The sequence below is a fragment of the Danio rerio genome, chromosome 23, assembly GCF_052040795.2.
Source record: "Danio rerio strain M-AB ecotype USA chromosome 23, GRCz13ab, whole genome shotgun sequence".
NCBI lineage: Eukaryota > Metazoa > Chordata > Actinopteri > Cypriniformes > Danionidae > Danio > Danio rerio.
Genome location: NC_141043.1, coordinates 21,444,466 through 21,466,465, shown reverse-complemented (window position 1 = coordinate 21,466,465; position 22,000 = coordinate 21,444,466). Strand labels below are relative to the sequence as shown.

Genomic DNA, 22,000 nt, shown 5'->3' with positions numbered 1-22,000 from the left:
TGCTAAAATGATTTGTCAGTTCACACACTTTATGATATTCTCTTTTTTTTGTAGTTGTAATGGATGAGATATTTAAGCATCCTTGTGCTTTACACTTATTAGCACAACCCATACTTTATTTGTTGCTCTTTGCTTCATTATTTGTTTGTTTTTTTTTCTGCTCAGGTAAGGGCTCATCAGTTAGTCCTCCCTCCATGTGAGGTTGTTATCAAGGCTGTTTCTGAGTATGTGGCATCCATCAAAGATCTTGGGAATTTAGATTCGGTGGCCAAGGATGTTTTCAAGCAGTCACAGGTGAAGCATGCCGTGTTTACACATTTATTTGCATGTGAGGGTGTGCGATATTTAGCATCTCTAAAAAATATTGTTATTTTAAGTGTTTAAACTGGATTTATCGAGTTGGCGACTCCAAAAGCATACCTTACATGTTGAAAACTGTTAGAAATCAGCTTGAGAGAGCCCCATCATTCGGGTTGTGAAAGCATTAAAAATCTCTTGATTTTTATTTTTTTTTTAAAGAAGATATCGGATGTAATATAAATCCATCCTCTGAATGCATTTTTTATAAGCTATAGTATAATAAAGTAATAACCTACTAACAGGTGTGCTGTTTTTCCAGATTATGAGTGCATGTTTGCTATCACAAAATTAGTATTGATTTTATACAACGGTTCAACAAACGAGAATTGCTTATTTTATTTGACACAATATTGCTTACCGCTGTTCTTGTTGAAAACAAAAATAGTTAGCCAGAGCAGAACATTTGTGCATCTCAGAGCAGCAATGTGTTTTTTTTAACTTAAAAAATCTGATTTTGAGCAAATTATTTTATCTTGATTTCGTTGTCTATTTGTACAAACCAAGTTTTCGATGCTTCAAAGCAGAGTCCTTTACAGGATGAAGCATTAGATGGGTGAAAGTTTGTGCATCTTATATTAGAAAAGTTTTATGTAAATAGTTTCTTTTGGCTTCTCAGTGGTTTATATTTCGCTCATTTTTAAATTTTAATGAATAATTCAAAGAAACAGAAGGAAACTTTTATCTCCAGATATTTTATCTTGCTTTTGCTAGAACAGATTGAACAATGTCAGAGCCGATTCATTTAAACTAAGTTTTTTTTGTGAAATGGAATGAGTGCAAATATTGAGGGTGATTTGAAGGATGTGATGAAAACACATCTGATGCATTATACAATTCAGGCCTAATTTAAAGTACTAGGTTTTTTTAGTGTCACTTTTATCCACAACAGGTCTAAATCAGCTGAGTTGCCAGCACAAAAACATTCTCAGCAAAATATTATCCTTTTAGAAGTAAATTTCTTAAGTAATTGAGAAAATGATTTGTCAATATTGCACACCCTTGTTTTCAAGTGCTGCTTATTAAATGCGTTTGTTTGATACTGTTGCTACATTTAAAGCTCATCATTTTCTCCACTTTTTTCTATCCACTAGTCACGCACCGAAGATAAAATTGAGAGGTTTAAGAAGGCAGTGGAGTATTTTTCAGCGGCCAGTAAACCAAGACCTCTCTCCATGGGACCTTCTCCTTACCTCTGTAGGTATAATGTGGTGTTTGGTGTCATTTTAAGAGAGTAAATACTTTTATTTTCCTAGAATGCGTTACATTGATCAAGGGCACAGTAAAACATTGATGGCAACATAAGTGTGTGTGTGTATATATGTATATATATATATATATATATATATATATATATATATATATATATATATATATATATATATATATATATATATGTGTATGTGTATATATATATATATATATATATATATATATATATATATATATAATTTTTTTTTTATAAATTAACACTTTTTATTCATGACAGAATCCACATGTTAAACAGTTTTTGACTTAGTTTTTTCTTGAGCACCAATTTGTCTTATTAGAATCAAGAATCTGAAGTAATGTTGCTGAAACTGAATAGTTTCATGATTTAATTATATGGTAAAGGTATTAAAAACAGTTATTTTCAATTGTAATTGTATTAAAATATCTTAGTAGTTTTGTGACAAACAAGTGATAAAAAAAAGTGGTAGTTTGCAAGACAAACTCTGACACCAGTTTGTACTCAGTATTTATCTGTTGTTGTTACTTTGACTTATCTCAGTTCCAGGCTTTGGGCCTAGTCCATTTGCTGGACCTCCAGGCCATGTGGGGGCAGTACAGCCATTAAAAGCTCAGGTAATGTTTTTTTAAACTATAAAAGTTTGGTGATTTTTTTGTGTGTATTTTACAGAAACTAATGGCATCTAAATATCTTTTTGCTTGTTTTTGGGTCTCTGCAGTTTGGTCCACCCCAGGTGTCAGGTGTTAAGGTGCCTTATCCAGGTGGGCTCTATGGACCCGGTCCTGCCACTGGTCCAGCCCTTTTATGCCAGAACCCAACACAGCCACTGCAGGACTGTAACGATTCACTTGTTGGGAAAATGGGCTTTGCTGATTGGTCTGCTCCATATGATTCCTCTCAAGGTGGCAGCCGACAGCCCAATCACCACACTGCTGCTCCCACAGGCCCCTCCCCCTCGTCATCTTCGTCTTCAGATGGGGAGGAGCAAAATGACACCAGCGCTAAGTGAGTTCACCAGTTGCTAGTTGCTAAATACAACAGAAAAACAAACACAATAATGTGAATATTAAGCATAACGTTGTAAATTTAGTTTATGTTTTCATAGTTTCTTTCATTTGGATGTAACATTAATTTCAGCACCAATAAGCAGCTATTACCTGTAAATAAGTCAAATGAATAAAAATACAGACAAATGTGATGTTTTGTGGAGGTTGTGAATATTAATAATTAAATCTAAAATTCAAGAATTCTAACTTGTAAAAGAAATTATCGTAATGTAGAGTACTCCTTGAATGAAGATGCTTTTAAATGACGCTAAAGGAATCAAGGATGTATCATTTTTTTCATTCAATTCCTCTGGCCTCCCATCTATTTTTTGGGCCCTCCACTCACATCCTCCATGGGTGTCGAGCTAAGACTTGAAAAGAAGAAACGAGGATGCACAAATAAGAATTGAAAAGCCCCCAATATGTAGCGAGCCTCTTTTAATAATAAACTTGTGTTTAGAGCAGGTTGAATATTTCTTTTCTTCCATAGTCATTTGGCTGACAAGTCCACGAGATGGGAAGATCCCAGTGGACGGAGTGGCAGTGGCTCTGGGGATGGCCACCATGGCAACGGAAGTGGGCCGTCCATCCCATCATTGCTTTCCATGCCAACTCGGAGTCACATGGACATCACAACGCCACCCCTTCCCCAGGTCAGTGCAGAGGTGCTGAGAGTGGCCGAGCACAGACACAGAAGAGGACTCATGTATCCACAGATCTACCACATCCTGACCAAGGTACTGCAATCACATAGCATGTGCATAAACCATCAGCAATTTTCTTCACTAAATTATCTGACTGAATCTGCTGTGTTTATAAAATTGACATATGACTCATTTTTCCTTTACGTCAAATCTGACTAGAAATGGAAACTTTTTGTTTACCTCAAAGCAGCATCATTGCTTATGCTTTTATTATAAGCTGTTATACTTTATTACAAAAAAATACACAATGTTTTCATTAAAACAATGCTAAAATGATATAGTTTTATTATAGCATTAGTTTTCCATTTATGGTGGCAGATGTTTAAACAATCCTTGAAGTCTCACATAAAATAATGAAGTAATAAAGAATGAAGTAAAATAACTTATATCTTCATTACTGTGTGTACTCAATTATTTTTATTATTTCAACAAATTCCATTTAAAGTTTTAAACAGCAGGCAATAATTAGTTTACATTTATTGTGATTAATTCCCTGAAAACCCATTTAATATTCAGAAAGCATATATTGTAATAGCAGATATCAGAGTTCTAATACTGTTCCCTATGTCCCTTACGCTCCATTTCTTCTCCCTTTTCTGTTTCCTTTCTGTCACCTCTCAGGGGGAGATGAAGATGCCAGTGTGTATAGAGGATGAGTGCAACCCTGACCTGCCTCCTGCTTCTCTACTTTTCCGTTCTGCCCGCCAGTATGCCTACGGGGTGCTGTTCAGCCTGGCTGAGACCCAGCGGAGGCTGGAGAGACTGGCCATGCGCAAGCGTAGTCCAGTTGATGGTGAGGATGAGGGTGGGCATAGACGTAGGGTTGATAAGACAGTGCCACAGCTATTCAGCACACTAATGCAATTGTTTATTAAATATGTAGTCTAAACATTGCTTTATGTTTTTGGTTTATTAAAGAGTGCTAATTTATTATTATAAGTAATTGTAAAATATAACTGCACGCAGCAGCTTATGGGGTACTAGAGCTTAAATTCAGGGATAGTTCACCTATAAATAATATATTGGAATACATTCCAAAACTTTTAAGTAGCAAAAAAAGCATTTTTTTCACGTCTTTAGGTGTATTTTTCTAATATTTGACAAGTGGTTTGATTAACAGCAGTTATTCTAGAGTAGGCACGGGCAGGTATAAGATTCTGACGGTATGATAACCTTGGATAAAAATATCATTGTTTCACAGTGGTGTGATTACTACTCTAAAAATAAGTTCTTTTTAAATTTATGGGTAAAAACAAAGCTTGTTTCCTATTTTAACATACAATATTTTATTTTGAGAAACATTTAAAATACTTGAAGCAGTAGACATGTCAGGGTATATAGTTCAAATGAATCATTGACTTCTGCTATTTTCATTTGTTTGAAAAACAGATTGCTTCACGATTTAAAACGACTATCTTTTCTGCTTGAGATACTGTTCAAAAAAATGTAAATAAAAAAATCATACACACACCTTAGAAACGGTATAGCTGAACATTTTCAAAATCACGGTATACCTTGTAAATTGTTATCATCAAATTGAGTCAATCTAAGGCCATGTATACTTGCAAAATAAAAGAAAGTTTTGCAAACAAAAAATAAAGTATTGAGCAAAAAAATAAATAAATGCAAATCTCCAAAAATGACTCAGCAAAAATAAATTAAGAAATGAAACTTAAATTTTATAGCCCAGTAGGTCTGGGCCTGCAGTAAACACCCAAGTTCCCATTTTGTAAAGACAATACCATAAAAATGTTTTGGAAATATATTAGCGCTTGAACGACTACTGGTTTCTGCTAATCGATTTCTTTTCAAAACAATACTCGAGTTACTCGACTACCCGGGGTTCGAGCTACTAGTTAAAAAGACACAAAGAAATCCTTTTTAATACGTTTTAGTAATTCATAGCTGAATGCATTGATTTCATAGCCCTAACATGAATTGTCAAAACATTATATTACTTTGTTATAGAGTAATATAAAAAAAAGCTGCACGCAACATTGTCATTTAACATCTGTGTCATAAGCTTGCTGTATATGCGAAGCAAACTCATGTTCATCATGTAATACTTTAAGTTATTAAAGTAACTTTATTATTTTCTAGCCGTAATAAGAACTAAGTAAAACCTAATTGTTAAACCAGTTTGGAAAGATTAAAAATAGTTCTTGTCAACAATACAGCTGACCCTAAATTAATAAGTAATTTATAAATAAAAAGTTGAAATTGAAAATACTTAAATTAAATATTTATAATACAAAAAAAAGAAAAAAGCTAGGCTAATTATTGCATTTTAATTACAATTTTATTATTTAATGTAGGCTATAGAAAGTAAAAGTATGGCCACACCCGAAACCTAAAATGCGTCCTGAAAAATCATATTCATAATGCAGTATTCATAAAACTAATTAAAATATTAATAAAATTACTCTGAGCTATAGGCTAAATCTCATTCAATCATTTAATTTCTGCTATGTTTCAACAGTTACTAAAATAACAAAATGAATGAATATATATACTTCAACCGGCCTGAAGATTATGCAAACAATCATGTGCGCGCAAGTAATAGTCTGTTATACAACAAGTAGTCTGATTAAAAAGTTTCCAGCAGTGACAACAAGAATTAAAATTATTTTGGTTCAGAAAATAAATAGTTCAACAAGCGACAATAGTCTATACAGCCAAGCAGAAAATAAAAAATAAATAAAATATTTATAAATAAATTATTTCAATAAATGAAAAAAATATGTGTTAAAATAATAAATAAAATATGCGCAGACACAGTAAAATAACAAATGACTGCATGGTATTTTAACATGCAGACATAATGTATGAGAAAATGAATTTAATATTTAAAAGTGAAAAAAAAAACTGCAACGCAACTATGAATGAAAAGCCCATCTTGCACTTTAATCATTTTATATTTACCCTGTTTTCGACAGAAATAAGGGATAGAATCTTACTTCATCCGACTTTATACAGAACACATCATCCTCGCTCTCATCCTCTAGTCAGTTTTTGGTCAAGCTTATGGATCGCTGGTTTACATTTAGAAATACAAGCGCATCCACGTGAGAGGGATGCAAGTTGCTCTTTGTCTTGTTACAGTGTTGCCAGACAAAGTAAATTTCTTTCACTTCGTGTGCTGGTGGCAAGGATAGCAAGAAATGTTTTCACTAGCTTGGATAGTACACAGAGTAATTTAATTTTAACATCAGTTTCCTCTAGGATTTTTTTTCAGCTGTGGCGGTAGGCCTGTTTTTATACAGATCTAACAAACACTTATGGTGTTATTTCAATCTCTTTGCTTGCGCGCAAAATTATTAAGATAAAATCATAATATGCAGAGCAATAGACCTTTATCTATAAAGTATACTTATGAAAACTGTTGATCTAACTGAAAGCTTTGTCGTGTTTGCTGGGCTCACGCATCACGCACCTGTCAGTCAGTCAGTGAGCATGTAACCTTTAAGGGTTAACCAATGACGCACACAGTAAAGTTTGCGCTGTTATAATTTACCTACCTTTTAATACGTTTTGGTGCGATTATAACCAGCTATTAAAAACACGACTGAATGTTTTGAATAGGAAGCTGTAATGTTTTTTGGTGTGGCGCCCCGCCACGGAAGAATTAATGTAGCGGAAACCATGTTAACTACCATTCGAGAGGATTCCCTTTGGTGTTAATGTGGATAATGTAAATAATCTTGAATTTAATCCTCAGTTGTAGTTGGAGGCTTTAACCTTGAATCGTGATGCTTGTTGGATACGTTTGTTGTTTTGATGTCATTTATGGGAAATGCACGCTCGAGTAGTTGATTGCTCGACTAGTCAACTAGTCTATGCAAGCCCTAAAATATATATTGTTTTTTTATTTTTTTATTGCAAATACATTGCAAATAAACATTTATTTGTAGTTCTTTTTCTGTTTGCAAATTTAATTTGTATTTCTCAAAAATTTATTTTCCCTTTTTATAGATTTGCATTTATTTATTTTTATCTGTTTGTTCACTACTTTGAACACTTTTTGCTGCAAGTAAATATGGCCCTAGATTGACTCCATATCATCCCATGTCTATTCTGAAGGCAAAGTTGTACAGTATGAGAAGAGTCTTAGCATAATATGAATTAAAACTTGTTTCTTTGTATCTATACCAGGCATAAAATGTGGTAGTGTCACACTGCAAGTTATTATTTTTTTAAAATAATCATATCATTTCTTTCTGTGAGAAAGAAGATGCCAGAAAAAGATCAACATGACACTAAACATGTCTTATTTCTCTTTGACTCTGCAGTGCCCCCGGTTATTGTAAAGGAGTGGTGTGCCAGTAAAGCTAAATCTGCCCTGACCCCAGAGCTCGTCCCAGCCCTGTGTTTTCGTGAGTGGACATGTCCCAATCTAAGGCGGTTGTGGCTTGGCAGAGCATCTGAGGACCGAAGTCGCCGTACACGAGCCTTTCTAGCCTGTATGCGGTCTGACTGCCCTGCCCTGCTCAACCCAACCTGTGTGCCATCTCACCTGCTGCTCATGTGCTGCGTGCTCAGGTACCACTGCCATATGACCTCACTAGGGGGCTGTTTCTCATTAGACACTGACACTTACTTTGAATAAGTAGATCAGCATGGAATCTGAGTAACGTTGGCACGTGTGTGTTTACAGGTATATGATGCAGTGGCCGGGGGGTCGCATTCTTCAGCGCCATGAGCTTGATGCCTTTTTGGCTCAAGCTGTGTCCAACCAGCTCTATGAACCTGACCAACTTCAGGAACTCAAGGTACGTCTTGTCTTATTAACTGTTGTCACATAAAGGTTATAATAATGTTGTCACATTTAAAAATATTGGTGTGTATATATATATATATATATATATATATATATATATATATATATATATATATATATATTGTTTTCATATATAATTTTAATTTAATTCTTGCATTTAAATTAAGAATTTTGCAGGATTTACAAATATGTTCAACTTTTTGTTGATATTTGCATTGGATTCAGTGATTGCAGAATCGAAAAAAAACTAGGGGTCTGGCTTATGTTTTGTTGACAGCAGCTGGTTGTAACGATTTACTTATTACAATTTGGGAAGAAGGTTGAAGCATGTTGTGTTCTCAAATGCATCTCAAACATGATGTAAATCCACACACCAACTCATTTATAGCAAACCCAAGTTGTGTGGACACATGGAAAGCATGATCAAATGTTGAGCAGCGCACATGCATAGGAACACAGTACCATTCTTCACATAGTACATATTCACACAGTGCATATACAATTTATATTTAGCCAATTCGCCACCTTTGTGATCTTTTAATAACACTACTAAGCCACATTGTGATGTCATTTGTATAAGAATGTAAAATGTAAATAGATTATTTTTTAGGTTTAAAAAAAAATTATTTATTTGTGATAAGTTTCATAATATTATAATTTTATATTGGGATATTAATTAACTACATTGCACACATTATTACACTTCAAGCAGTTGTAATATAGGCAAACCATATATATTTAAAAAATATAAAGTATATATGAAGAGTTTAGATGCAAAAACCTCTAAATGCCATGTGAAATTTTCCTCTAAAATTAGCATTTTTATCAGGCTCCTGTGTGTATGTGCGTGCCCTCACCAGTGACTATATACAGCCATACAGCCACGTGGCAATGCTACAAGTGTGATATTGTGTTTATACAACAGTTTGATGGCATAATCGTTTATATAAAAATGAAAATCAAACACAGAGTCTCAAAAACTCTTTTGTAAGAGGAACTACTTTCTTCCACCATTTGCTCACATCTGCAGCTGAAATCAAAACAGCTGAAACCGTTGCTACTGTCCCAATGTCACTTTAGAGCAAGCATTTGAATGATTCTCTAGCATAATGTCTAAAGTGATGACAAAACGGATGATTTTGCTCACATTTTAAGATTATAAGGCTGAACGTCTACAGAGGTTTCCCAGTATTTCGCTGTTGCAGTCGAGACTCGGGATTTCACAATAATTAAACCCAAAAAGGCCAGAGCAAAGCAAACACTACCAGTTTCTGTGGTATAAATACACCAATACAAAAGAGATTGACTAAGAATGTCGCTTACCTGATTTATAAAGATTTATTCTGCTGTAGTTTGAAATTCATGCTAAGAAAATGTAAGAAAATTTGTCTCCCCTAAGGACTTATTATGCGGTTTCTGTTGCCACCTTGTGACGGAACATCTTTCTTTGTTTTGCTTAGACAGGCTAATAGCGGCCAGTGGACTGAATCCGGTGCTCTAAAATTATAAATATTTAAAATAGGCACTACCCTTATAAATAAAGTACATAGTTGCAATCTAAACTACTACATTCTCGACTAAAAAGCCTCAACAGTACATTATGTTGTCCAACAGATGCAGTACTAGTCAAACTGTAGAGCAGGACTTAAAAACTAAAAAAATAAATAAAATCCAATCGGTTCACTCCGAGAATATTGATATTTTTTCAGTTCTTTTCTTGCATTCCTTAAACAAAATATTCCGAAAATGGTTTTCTAGGGAAAAAAAACAGTTAAGAACATTATTTTACTATAGAGTATTGCAGGGCTCTAGAGTGACCTGATTTCTTAATGGTGCAACTAAAAATTCTATTTGAAGGGTAGGATTAAATGAATTTTCGATAAGTATCTTTAAAAAAATATTTATAATATGAACTTGCTTTTGGTTATATCTTTACCGGCTTTGCGCACTGGCTCACCGGCAGCAGTTGATTAACACGCTGCTTAAAGGCGCTACACACACAGCCCCACTCCTTGTTATCGAGCGTAGGCCCGGTGCTACATTTAGATATTGTATAATATGAAATAGCAATTAAATTAGGAAAATTGACAGATTAAAGCTAGGCCTATAGTCCAGAGATCTGGTCCCCACGTCAGGTCAGGTGTATAAAACGCCCGTATATAGTGTATAAAACGCACACACGGCGGCGCACTCAACTCACATGGGAGAAAACTGGACTAGCAGATGACATGAGGCGAGCAGCCTATTAAATACAACTTTCTTGAGCTCTAAAGGGAAAAAACGCAAAAGAATTTTGCCGTTAATTTGAGCAAAAACGCAACTGCCGGTAATCTTCAAATTAGTTTTTCAGTTATGTCGCCTAATAAAAAAGTTTATTACACTGGACAGTGCCATTATTATTTAAATGTATTATATCGATTATTATTAATATTAGTAAATTCGACAAAACGCAGAACCCTTTTGAATGTTTGCTTTCATTTTGACAAGCTAAAGCGCACTTTTACAGTTTTGTAAAAAAAACATCCCATTGTGCAGCAGCAGTCAATTTAGGACACTTAAAAATGCTTTTTGCGTTTAAAGATTAACGGCCTGCGAAGTCAAGTTTACATTGTTATAAATTAAATAGATATAGCTTAGTGCGTGGATTTGCCACGGATCCACCTCTCACATGGGCTGCAGGTAGACCCACCCTTAATATATGTTAAGGTTGTAACGATACGCGTATTCGTATTGAACCGTTCTGTACGAGACTTTCGGTACGTATTGCAAACCGAACGATTCAGACTAATATCTAAAAAGATAAAAGAGAATAAGTACCAAAAAGCCCGCAATGCTTGCCCCTCCTTCAAGCTCCTCTTATTGTCCCAAGGCGCTAGAACAGAATGTGAATGGATTGGTTAATAACAGCTGTCAATCACTTAGCTTCGATGACTGTTTGCTACAAGCCACGAAAATGTAAAGGTCTAGATGGAGAGAATGAAAACAACACTGACAGATTTAGTTTTAGAGACCAGCTGAAGTTACAAATAATGGCAGATCTGATTAGTGATCATGGGCTGAATGTCAATTCAGCATTTACACTTTTCGAAGAGTGGGTAAGACTTCCAGTGGTTAAAGTTCGCTATGAAAATGACTAAAGCCATTCACCATTAAGCCGGTGGGACAGAGTTTTCAGGTAACAGTGCTTGCCCTTGAATCTACACATGTTAAGCATGAGATGTTCTAACGTTATTTAATGCTTCATTTAATTGTCACGATGCTGTCAATCGTGCGACTGACACCGCGCTCACCATCGCTAAAAAATAGGGATGTAACGGTATCAGAATTTCACGGTACGGTAATACCTCGGTATTAATGTCATGGTACGGCATTTATTGAATCATTTACAGGAAAAAACAAAACTTATGAAAATACTCCAAAAAAGTGCCAAAAGTGTCAATGACATACAAATTAGTCATCTATCTGTAAGCTTTGAAACAGGAACTTCAATTTTAATAACAAAAAAATATTAAAACATGTAAAAAAAATTAAGTTTCAATTTAGTAGTGTTGAAAACTCATCACATTCAACATTTAATCACTCACTCACTTAGATAGAGATGGCTTTAAAGGAAAATTATCATATAAATATAATCTGGTAAAAGCTGGTATCTCTGGGTATTTACAATGTCCCCTGCAATAGAAAAAAACCCTCTCATTTGGGACTGAGGTTTCTGGGACAAGAGAGATATGACTTGGCCCAGGTTGACAGGAGTGGGTAACGTTGTGCATTGTCTTTCCCCCACTTGAGAGGACAAACCATGAGTGAGATAGAGATCTCATGTCTGCATCAATCTGAACAGTGTGCTGTGTTTCTGCAGTCCCCATGACTGATTATTAGTCGTATTCCCCAACTTGCAGGCACGTGCACACACAGTGCTCAACCTGTGCAGTGCACATGCCCTTTTTAGTCTTGGATAGAAAGTGCCCTTCCAAAATGATCAAAAGTGCCCCCGCGACGCGACATACCCTCCGTCCCCGCTTTACAGTACGCGCGCGACAACACAGCTGATTAGAACGCGCGCGACAACACAGCTGATAAGAACTCTCGCGACAACACCGCTATTCAGTACGCGCGCGACAACACAGCTGATAAGAACTCGCGCGACAACACCGCTATTCAGTACGCGCACGGCGACAACACCCGCTTTAGGGTTTTCCAGCGCTTTTTCATCCCCGCTTCTAGCAGCACACTCTATTTCCGCATTACTGGATCTGTAGCGACAACAGACCGCAAGGGATTATGGCCAAGCCTGGGCTGATGGGAATTGTAGTTTCCGGTACCTCCCGTTCGCTTCATTCGCCTGAGCAAATTTTCTCAGAAGACCTATAGTTTTACCAAGTCATGCGACTACGGTAATATCGAAAAAAATTAATATTGCGGTATGACGGTATTTACAATACCGTTACATCCCTACTAAAAAGCATTCATTCACTGAGATGAAACGAATATTGCAGCTCATGAAAAGACTGTTATTGCTATTAAGATGATGTATGCAAACTATAAGTTATAGTTTCACCTGTGCAATATCAGACACCCCCCATGAGAACAGCACAGTGATTTTTTTTATTTTTTTTTTTATTTAGTTGATCTCATTCACATCAAGCAGTGCGTGCAGGGCCGGTGAGCGCATACAGATTTTTGTTTGTTAGTTGTGATTAGTGTTAATAGATAATGGAATCTGTTAATATAAAATGTGTAGTAACGGTGCTTATAATTTTTGTGGGTGCGACTAAATTTTGTCAGCTGCGCCTACATTTTTGAACACTCATCTTTCTGAAAATAAAAAATTACAAAAAAATTTATTAAAACAGAGTTTCATATAAAAACTAAATAGTTCTTTTATTTTTATTTGTTTAAATACTACAATATTACATTTATTTTTTTATAAAAAGCTTTTTTGGTTTTGAGTGTAAAGGATTTGTTTGATTTGCTGCTAAGCAGAAACCCCAGAATATCTCTATCACTGTTTAAATTGAAATTGAAAAAAAAAAAAAAACAAGATCATATCTTTATGATGTTAGTTTTAATACATTTAAAAAAGAAATCCTCTGGCTTTTTACTTTTTTTGCTGTATCGAAAACACACCGAACCATTATTATCGAACCGAACCATTATTTTTGTGTTTTGAACCGTTACACCCCTATATATATATGAACACACAGACACACACATCATAAAAATTATATATTTAGAATCGTTATTCAAGCAAATGATGCTTAAATAAAAGCACGTTTTATTTTGTGCTATTCCTGTCTTTTTATTTAAGCAGCATGATGTTGAATCATGTTTCTAAATATTTACTTTTTGTTTGGTGGATTTACTTAAAGCAGATGGATGGAGAGCTGTGGTTTGGGAGTAAAGCACATTTGCATGTGTTTGCATGTTCTTATATAACTGTACAGACCCAGATTACAGTTAAAGCAGTGGGAGGACGGATTGAATTGAACACTGCACAAAACATATCAAATGCACTCTTTATCTTTCTATCTTGCATTCTTCTTTAAATAAATAAATGTTTTATTGCAGGTTTTTTGCCTTTAGGCAAGGCTAAGTTATAAAGAGTGACTCAGTAATTCAGCATAACGTTTAATAACTGTATGTCACATAAAGCAATCGGTTCAAGGCAGAACATTTCTGTACAATGGATACTGTCTGGCTGTCAATAACCTGTTTTGAAAGATCTCTGTGAAATCACTAAATGACACACCGGTGTGACATTTACCAGGCTTACGCCAAACATGCCGCTTGATCGTATTTCTTTTCTATGACACTGGTACCAGGTGGAGAAGGTGGATAACCGTGGGGTGCAGCTGGCCTCTTTGTTCATGAGTGGAGTGGACACTGCCCTGTTTGTGAATGATGTTTGTGGACAGCCCCTGCCATGGGACCACTGCTGCCCTTGGGGATTTTTCGATGGGAAGTTGTTTCAGAGCAAACTAGCTAAAGCCACCAGAGACAGAGCCTCCTTACTTGATATGTGTGAAGGCCAGGTAAGTGTTTAAAGGAGCAGTTCACTTTCAGAAAGAACATTCTTTCATTATTTACTCAACCACCACTTGTTCTAAACCTGAGTTCTCTCACAAAAGAAGATATTTTGAAAAATGCTGGTATTGATGGTCACTATTAACTTCTATAATAGGAAAAATGCAATGGAAGTCAATGTTGACCATTAACCAGAAATGGTAGTCATTGGTGACCAATCATTCTGGAAATACTATTAATAATGTAATATTTACTGTAATATTTACGTGTTTTCGGAATTTTTTATATTTTTGAAACTCTGTCCCTAAAGGAGGAACTGGTTTCAAGGGTGGAGAAGATGCGTCAGGCCATTCTGGAAGGCATCAACCTGTCCCGGCCACCACCTCCACCTCCACCACTGCCACCCCCTGCATTCCTCCCACCTGCTATGGTGCCACCTTTCTACCCCATGCATCCTCTGTACCCTCCTCGCCCATTGGGCTCTATGCCTCCTCCTCCCCCTCACCATCACCACCAGCACCGACCCAGGGCCTTTCCAGGTTAGACAGTTCTGTTGTTTAGTACATTTAGTTCAGTTTCTTTACTGCACTTTCAGTGTTGCTTAGTGTTTTTGCTCTCTCCTTTAGGAATCCAGTCTATACCTCCCCAGGGCGGCAAACTGGAAATAGCTGGCATGGTTGTTGGTCAGTGGGCTGGAAACAAGCCAATTCGTGGCAAAGGGGGGTTCAACATGCAGGTGGTGTCAGTAGGAGGGAAAGGGTGAGTTTATTCAGTCTTAAAACACTTAAAACTTATTTTTGGAGGTATGGAATGCGCTTCACTACAAATGTTTTTGTTTTCCATTTGTCAATATTAACTCTTGATTGCACCACCTGCTGGTGGAGAATACCAGTAGTAGGTCGAAATCATGTTCAGCAAACTATTCAGGCTGACTGCACTGTATTTCCACTAAAATATTAGTGCTTTGACTTTCAGATGTAGTTTTCTCCCATAGAAAATTGTAGTAATATCAAACTCTGCAATGTGTCTAGTAAATATGTAGTTTAATATTTGCTAAATGTTACAATATAATATTTTCTCTGCAATGCAAAATATAATGAGCTAAATTTGAGCTGTTACAAAGATCATAAATACAGTGCATACCAGGTATTATTTAATTTATTTGGAAGAAATATGACTTAAATCAGTGTTTTCATTCAAAAAATTGACTAATCAAACATGGGTACATTTTAAAGATGGCTTTTGATGTCAAATTTCATAGGAAGTTTTGAATATTGAAATATTAAATCGATTATTTAAATGATTTATACCAGTGGTCCACAACCTTATTACCACAGCGGACCAGTCAATGCTTGGAAAACCCTTGGGGGGTTTGTAGGCTGTAGGTTGCTAGCCGACTGTCAACCGTTTTCTCAGAGGATGATAAGCTGACAAAACATTTCTGTCACTCTGATACAAGCTTCATTTATGGACAAATCTACAAAGTACTGCAGTGTTTGGGTGTTCAGTGTTTGTCTGGGATAATTAGTCTTACCGAAATGTGTATATTCCATAAAAACTAAAGCTGATTGTTCAGTTCTTGTCACATCACTCGTGGTGCGCTCGCCGGATTTATTCAACTGTGTGCATCTGGTCTGGTCTGTTTCCTCTATTAGAAACAACAAGCTTGTGCAAACTCTAGAAAAGACACGATATGCGAACGACCCCTAAAAGGCCACTATCATTTGCGATCTCCAAAAGTTGATTTTCTTCTAGCTGAACTCACTTTATTTGTTGACAAATCGTTTGCAGAACTATACCTTGGCAGATCCCTGGTCTTTCACTGGACCTTTTCTTCTTAACAAAGAAACTTTCCAAAGATGTCCGTTTGTCACTCATTTTGCTGTTTGTGGGTTAAATTTAGACACTCAAGTGACCAAGATGTAACCAAGAATACATTTTTTCAAAATAAAAGACTTATCAAAATAAAAGATCGTTCAGTCTCAGATAATAAATAAAATGGAAATAATTTATGTTTTCTTGTGCGGCCAGGTACCAATTGATCCAAGGACCGGTACCAGTCCACGGCCTGGTGATTGAGGACTACTGATTTATACTTTAAAATATAAGAAACAAAAACTGCCAATAGTTAATATCAAGCTACTGTAGCTAAATAATAGATTCAGATAGTTGAATGGTGGATTGATGGATTGATGATGTGATGTCTTTATGAATGGACCTTTGAATAACCGGCTTGCTCAATTTTTTTCTGCAATCGATTGATTATTCAACAAAACATGGCTGTGTTTGCTCAGAGATGTGTAGCTGTGACTGTATGGAGGCCGTCACACAACATTTTTTGAGTGTGAACTGTTGACTAAAGGCTTCAAAAGCAGATAATCCCAATTTGAAATGAAAGTATTGCGCATTGTTGGTGCATTTTGGCAGTTGTATTTTTCATGTAGTATTATGCAACCACTCTTATTTTTTTAACTTCTCATGTTTCCTTTTCTCAGTAGGGGTAAAGACTTGACAGTGAAAGGAAGGGGAGGGAAGAAAGTGATCACCAACAGAACACAGGTCAGCCTGATGCATGACTTTTCTTTGTAAGTACATTCTTAAGTGAAGATATAGATTTTTCTCTATTTTTCTCTCAATGTTTCTTGTAGACCCTATCCTCTTCACCTCCCTCATCCAGCCCCCCAAAGCTGATGGAGGACACTAAATCAGTGGGGCGGCCCGCGGAGGGAACGGGGCCTGCGTCACAGCAGCTGAATGGCAGCTCATCAGGAAGCGCCACTGGTCAAGCTCTTGACCTGCCACCACTGGCCCAGCCAATCCAGTGTGCCTTAGCCAGCAGAGACAACCAGTCAGGAGATGGGGTAGAGGTAGAGGCCCCTTGTTGCCTTGACGACTGCCCATCAGATGGTGCACTACAGAAAGAGGAATAATTACATCCCATAATGTAATAAGAATGAGAGAGTGAGAGGGAATGATCTAAGGTCGACTGCCTTTTTTTCCTTGCAAAATTGAATCTTTAGGGCACAGTAGCCACTTTGTGTTGTCATGGTATAATTTATGATGCTGCACATGCTGGAAGCGTCAGATGGACAGTGTCAGGAATGAGAGCCGGGTCTGGTTTCAAACTGAGCAAGTTTAAATCACAACCCTCGATTGCACATCGCCCTGAATCTTCGGATTCTGGACCTCATCCTTTCCACTGGGCCATCAGTGTTGTAGCATCGTGAAAAGCTCTCGAGCCTTCTTTATTTTCACACCGTTTTTCTTTTTAGACCTACGGTGACCTTATATGTATGATTGCCTAAAATGGCTACCAAAAGCCCCTTATTGCCCAAAGTATATTTACAAATGAACCTATTCGAAGCACTTACACACCGTGTCCGAGTTGCACAGCAGCACCTGTTCTAAAGTTTCCACCACCATTACACCTGGTTGTAAGACACAGGTGAGGATTCATGTCAACACTGCCCTGAATTCAGTAGACGGGTGGAAACCGATGGAGAACGTGGGTTGTATTTGTATGTCACAGTGTGCATTCACACACACATGGTAGTTCTTATTTTTCTTTGTTTTTAGATATCTTATCAGAGTGATTTGCATGTGGAGAAGTAAGTGGCTTCAGCACAGGGGCCACAGGTGGCCCAGAAGTCCAGGTTTGAGTAAAAGGAATGGAAAGAGTGGTACGGGTTACACTCAGCATTGCATAGCTAGCTCAACCCCTGTTGCTTTATCTCACATGTAGACAATCTATTTATTTTTGGCCCAAGCCCCAATTGAGTATTAGCAGTACGTAAGCTACTAAAATAGCTATCATGTTTATTTTTAAAGCACCTTAAGCCCAAAATGATACATATGCAAGTTTTCCCCTCCACGTGAGGAAGAAGAACCCCCCAAAATTGATTGTATTTTAACATAAAGCACTTACAATGTTATTTATGATAGTACTGCGCTACATAGAGACGATAATTGGGTTAATTGATTAACTTCCTTTTAATGAGCAGCAGACCGTCATTCCTTTAGACAGTTTAACTGTCCGGATGAACTTATTTACCTTGCGTGTTGTTTAACAGTATGACGTACAAATCAACACCAAATGAATGTGAGAACAAAGTGTGTGGTAATCTGCACTTTGTTTTAAAACCGTAAAAAACACACTGGGTTGTCCTCGAACTAGGATAAATTAAAAAACAATTGAAAATTAAATGAATCAAAGCCTCTGCCAGAGTTAGGGAGGAAGCAGTGTGTTCAGAAGGAACCGTGATACTGTTCGACATCCCAGCTGTTTGTATATAGACCCCAAATGTACATGATCCTGTTCCGCGATGACGTGATTTAGGGAAGTGATTTTATCAGTGGATCGAGAATGCACACAGTCCCTCAGACAAACCTGCCGTTTGACATCTCTCAGCTTCACGTTTCAGTTTGGGGTTTTTATCCTCTCGCTGTTCGCGTCTCCTCTGTGCCTTGTGCATGTGTACCATGTGGATGCTTTTTTTTTGTACATGTGCATTCTCCCGCCATCGCTAAAATCATTGCAGTTTTGTTACACTCAAAAGTAATTACTGAACAAACCTTAGGATCACCTTTTATTGTGACAAAGTCATTTAAAAAAGCTAAAAAAAAAAAAAGCAAAAAAACGGAGTCTGTGATTCTCCAGACTGTTTCGTGATCTGTCCGTCTCGTCTTGTTTTCGTGACAGTCCTATGAACTCATGCACTTCTGTATTCGAGATAGTTGAGGCGATTGGGCTTTAAAGTCGAACCCCAGCGAAAACACCTGGATGATTAAAGCCGCTCTTGCTCTTCTAATGACCATTTGGCATCAGATGGTTAGGATTAATTTTACTCACATGTTAATGTTTTAAGTCCATTTTAAAAACAAAATACATGTTTTGTACCAATGATTTGTTGGACGTAATGAATGAGAATTTAAATAGAACTAATACACTTAAGAGAGGATATCGCATTTAATTATCATAGTTTAAAAATCTGTACAATTGACAATGTCAAGATTACATCACAGCTTTCTATTGAAGTTAAGATGCACCTTATTTTGTTAAGAAGTTAATATTATATTTAGTGCCACTAAAAGTATATCGAAAGCTCTTTAAATCAGACACCCATTATAGTTGCGTGTCTATGTATATTCTGCAGATTCTCACTCTTGAGGAATCCAGACAGATCACCCCGTCAGAAATATCGCAATGACCTGAAGCATGCATTACGAATGCAGTTTGCTACGGACAAACAAAATGACAGTGATTTATCAGAATACGTGACAATACTGGACATACCGGACAGACTTTAAACCAAGAAGAATCTTGACCATAGCGTGACTGGTAGTATTGGTGAACTAATACACTACGCCGTCATGCGCGCTAGAGCATTTTAAACCTCAACCTTAGGTTGTCACATTTTATTACAAGTTAAGTACAGTAGTGCTAGTTTTTGAGAGAGGATCTCCAGCATGTTAGTGCATATGAACATGCATATACACACACACACGCACACACACAACCCATTAATGGAATTTTGGTTTATTCAGAATAACTAGATCCTTTTAATACATTCAGTCCTGTTTTATCTGTGATTAACAGCCGTTTCAGTTAGTTTTTTTTTTCTCAGTGTGTTTGTCATAGAGTATCAGTAACTCCTTCACATTTAGTTTTAAGTATAATCTAAGAATGGAACAGCGTAAACCGAAATATACAGACACCAAATAACGATATAATCTCTCTCTCTCACACATAAACACAGTACCTTTGTTATACCTGTAGAGAGACATCAGTTAGTATGAGGGAGATAAAAAAAAAAATGTTTGCATATTCTTCAGATATTAGTGTTGTCCAGAGTGTTCATTTCTCTTATAATTATTTGGATACTTAATTTGCTGTTTCAGATGCTTGGTTCCAAAGTTACCCTCTCCAAAGCTTCTCTGCTTTGCTCTGTTCTAGACTGCTGCTTGAAAATCTCATACATTTATGGAAAATCAAATGAGTAAAATATAGATTAAAGAATATCTATGGATGATATTTGTATGAACAAGAAGGATGCTCTGGAGGTCAGCGCACGTGCTCTAGATGCTTCTGGATCTCCAGATGTTGGATTTGAATTTTGAATTTTATTTTGCACAAGTATGGATTATCACACGTTTTCCCTTTCTTTCGTTTTCATTGGTTTATCAGTCACAATTCAAACCTTCTCCCTCAACTTTTGTCTCATTTTTTTTTTTTGTTGAAGAATTCTTGCCTTCGTTTTCCCTTCAGCGTCTCCCCTTACATGTTTATACTAACAGTGGGAGATTTTTATAGTTAGTCTGATAATCTGTGTGTAAGAAATCTTAGATGAGAGTTGGTAACATTTTCAACAGCGAACAGAGAAATTTACCATCTTTGGTTTCATTCAGTCGTGAAATTGTGTTTTTACTTACTACTTTAAAATTGTTATTACAACAGCTACTCCTTTGACCGTTGCTACATTTAGTATTACAATTTGCTTAGCGGAGATAACTAGATCTTTTTCAACTGTAATGATTGCAATTTTCCTCACCTATCTTGTATGGTATCGTTTCAAACCACTTCACCTTGATGATGTAATTGTCACAGAAATAACCCATTATATAGATCGTCTTTTTTGTTTCGTCAAATCACTTTGAGCAAATCTAATTTGCTTCCTTGCACACAAAGCCGACTAATATACATCTGTGCGACATATTAATTTTCAACCAAAGTAAATTTCTGGAAGCTTCCTTTCCAGTATATAGTCAACAGTCTTGATTTTCTCTTTCGGGATCCTGTATATATGATTCTACAGCTACGTGTTTTGAGTAATTGAGATATTAGAATACGTAAGGGGTCCGTAATCAGATGCTAAATGAAGAAAATGTGATGTTTACATCTTTTTGGTGAACCGTGGCTAAATCTTGTATCGTCCAGTTTCATTGCTAAAATGAAGATTTCCTATGTTTTTGTTTTTATCCTCTCAATTGGAGCCTTGGACGCAGCTCTTCATAGCGAATAACCCTAGAACCCTTCTTCAGCTCCCATGCACATGTATTGTCCCTCTGAGAAACGTAGCTTCAATGTAGTCATGGATAGGTTAAGTGTGAACACATACTGTAACCATGCGTGCGCAAACACACACACATACGCACACACGCCACAGCTATTTTGGTAAAGAGTTTTGCCTGTGCATTCCTGTAGATTTGTGTCTGGACCTCCGATCTGACTCTTGCTTTATAACTGTTCCCCCTGTATCCTGGCTCTTTAGCCCTTCACTCCACAGGACCACCAACGCTGTGGTCAGGTTTCAGTCCTAGTCTGATAACAGCAATGTGTTGTGTACAGTGGCCCGCTGACATCCTACATTTTCTGGAAATATGTACTAGCGTTTATATCTCACCCCCTTTGCTTTTCAAGCATGTTCCTATAAAAACCATGGTGTTCAGACAAATCCATTTGTAGGCAACACATTCTGTCGTCTGTTCTTGGAAAACTGATCCGCTCATCAACACAAACGCATTGATGCATGCATCAAGATCTCCAAAAGCTCCAAAAAAACTTGTGAAGTGAAGGGTAAAGTTCATTATTATTATTGCTGTTATGGTTATGATCGTTATTAACAATTTCTCATTTTAGTATAAAAGAAAGCACCTGATTGTTTTGGAAAGAAACTTTTTCTTTTTAATTTGTCTTGCTGTTGTGGTCTGATTTCACAATGGATTGGGGAGAAAAAGCCCATAAGGCTCAGAGAGAGAGAGAGAGAGAGAGAGAGAGAAAGAAAGAGAGATAAAGTTGGCAGTCATGTTTGTATGGTTGGGAAATGACTTACAGTGCTGAAATAAAATTTATTCTTTTAGTAAA

The 22,000-nt window shown here is 36.6% G+C and overlaps 1 protein-coding gene across 3 annotated transcripts in view; it reads left to right on the top strand.

The window, feature by feature from the left end:
• Positions 1–22,000, top strand: part of fam120c (family with sequence similarity 120 member C) — a 28,818-nt gene extending 6,818 nt beyond the window's left edge. Inside the window, exons 4-16 of one of the 3 annotated variants that reach the window (XM_087306815.1) lie at positions 166–294; positions 1,452–1,554; positions 2,129–2,202; positions 2,307–2,593; positions 3,125–3,371; positions 3,960–4,131; positions 7,628–7,877; positions 7,993–8,107; positions 13,938–14,147; positions 14,450–14,678; positions 14,766–14,898; positions 16,638–16,698; positions 16,788–22,000. In XM_087306815.1, coding sequence (XP_087162941.1) covers positions 166–294; positions 1,452–1,554; positions 2,129–2,202; positions 2,307–2,593; positions 3,125–3,371; positions 3,960–4,131; positions 7,628–7,877; positions 7,993–8,107; positions 13,938–14,147; positions 14,450–14,678; positions 14,766–14,898; positions 16,638–16,698; positions 16,788–17,069 — 2,292 coding nt within the window. In that variant the 3' untranslated portion in view covers positions 17,070–22,000. Of the gene's footprint in view, positions 1–165; positions 295–1,451; positions 1,555–2,128; positions 2,203–2,306; positions 2,594–3,124; positions 3,372–3,959; positions 4,132–7,627; positions 7,878–7,992; positions 8,108–13,937; positions 14,148–14,449; positions 14,679–14,765; positions 15,521–15,555; positions 16,110–16,634; positions 16,699–16,787 lie in introns of those variants that run through there. The other 2 variants (XM_087306814.1, XR_015523416.1) reach the window with 2 other exon arrangements.